The 1,987-nt window shown below is 29.1% G+C and overlaps 1 protein-coding gene across 1 annotated transcript; it reads right to left on the reverse strand.

Annotated features, from left to right (window-relative positions):
- Nucleotides 1-289: 289 nt before the first annotated feature.
- On the reverse strand, nucleotides 290-1,333 carry LOC119665119. Its single transcript, XM_038074432.1, has 2 exons — nucleotides 1,107-1,333; nucleotides 290-674 (listed from the first exon to the last, which is right to left on the reverse strand). The coding sequence occupies exons 1-2, from the start codon at nucleotides 1,151-1,153 to the stop codon at nucleotides 335-337; spliced, it is 387 nt and encodes a 128-aa protein (XP_037930360.1). The 5' UTR covers nucleotides 1,154-1,333; the 3' UTR covers nucleotides 290-334.
- Between the last annotated feature and the right edge of the window lie 654 nt (nucleotides 1,334-1,987).

A 1,987-nucleotide genomic window follows, 5' to 3' on the forward strand; every position in this document is an offset into this window, starting at 1 on the left:
AGTTTCTTTTCTAAATAATTTAAAAATTAATAGCAAATTACTCTCAACCTGTATTGAAGGAAGGAAGGTCCTTGAAATACTTCGTACACAAAAATTTCATAATTTGAGTATTAAAAATCCATTTGTTCGCACGTTTCTGAACCATTTATTTTGAATATAATACTTAATTAGCAGTAAAAAAAAACTAGTTTACTCTGTGTTACTTATTTCCTTTTGAAATTCATTTAATTTTGAATTTTTCCTTTCAAGTGGCAAACAACCTATCGCCTTTAATTTAGTAGAACCTCGACATACTAACTAACAAACACGGTGCACTTACAACGCAATTTCGAACTTACCGCAAATTCAGTGCTGGCGTTGGGACACTATTAAAAGGAAACTTGAATGATTTCAATTTATGTCGCCGTGTCTCTCGACTTATGGATGCGGGCGTTTGTGTGCCTTGTTCGCAAGTGCTTTGATATTTTTGCTGAAGTAAATGATTGCCATTTCCACTGCCAGTGGCACTGACATTGGCGGTACTACCACTTACAGTTGCAATATTTTGGCGTAGTGATGAACGAGAATTGCTACCGCTGCCACAACTGGATGCGTTACTGCTGTTGCCATTTGTGTTGTATCCTAGCTGTGGTTGTGAGGTACTGACACGTACCGAGGCTCGACGATTCGGATGACTGCGAATTTATTTATGGAAGGGCGTAGAATATGAAAAGAAAAAAGTAAAAATTGAAACTATTAAACGTTAGTTAACAGTGTTTCCAAGAAAATTATTTATAAATTTAGTTTCATAGAGAGATGCGTTGGTATACAATTACTCAGTGCAACTGCACTTTCATTAGATTTACCACATCAGAAAATCTGTACTCATATCTATAAAAGTTGATTCTAATAATACATATGCATGTATATTTATAGCAAACTTAGTTAGGAATATATACTTAAAAATACTTATTAGGTTACAGCTATAAACTACTGCATAGTTACTAAATACTGCAGACTTAAATTTTTGCATCTTTTCTTATTCTTTCCTATTCTATAACTAAAAGAAATATTTTGAAACGATATTTAATTTTTTTTTAAACGCCAGTGAATATTTTTTAAAGTACATATAGTTTGGATTCCGTTTGTTAGTAACCATCGCAGTTGGTGTCATTTGAAGTAATTTAGTTTTGATTATTTTCTATAGTTTCATGTCTTTTTGAATTTGGAATGATTTTTGGTAATTACTCTTTATATTTCAATAAAAGACCTTTACACGGACGTTAACTTTAGCGTGAAATTAGACAAACCTTCAATCTTAGAATGTAGATTATCATTATCGGAAGAATTAAAGTAAACATTTTTATTATTTTTCAAGCAGAAAATTATTTATTTAAGAAAAATTTGTTATAAAAAAAATATTTATTTTTGTGTCAATATAAAAATGTGTTTCAGTTTTTTATTTTATAAAAAATATTGAAAAAAACAATAACATTTCTTAAATATTCTTAACAAGAGAAGAAGGATGCTTTTAAATTATTGAAGGCAATATATGCAAATAAGGATATGCAGATATTGAAAAAACGAAATCAAAATTTATGCGATTGATTTCATTTCTTTTATTTGCCACCATTGTAAATGGAAATAATTTCGTAGGTTGCTTGCGGATTTTTCATAACTAAAACAAAAATTCTTCGAATCAAATTCAGCTTTTTATTCTATAATATATAAGTATGTAACGCTTACATATATAAATTGCTAAAGCGCAAAAAGTTTCCATTATTGAAACGTGTTACATGGCGCATGAGTGACATAAAATTAGCATATATTTGAATTTTTGATTTTCAAAATTACACTTAGAATTTACTATTTTGATTAGAAATGCAATACGGGTGAAGGATGATAAAATGCATAAACTTTTCTATTGACTTTGAGTTTGTAAAGCGGAAATTAATATCATTATTTTATGTTTTGTTGTATTTTCCAATTTAAAATAGACAAAGGCATA

Source organism: Teleopsis dalmanni, unplaced genomic scaffold (assembly GCF_002237135.1).
Source record: "Teleopsis dalmanni isolate 2A unplaced genomic scaffold, ASM223713v2 unscaffolded_contig_3561, whole genome shotgun sequence".
In the NCBI taxonomy this organism is placed as follows: Eukaryota; Metazoa; Arthropoda; class Insecta; order Diptera; family Diopsidae; genus Teleopsis; species Teleopsis dalmanni.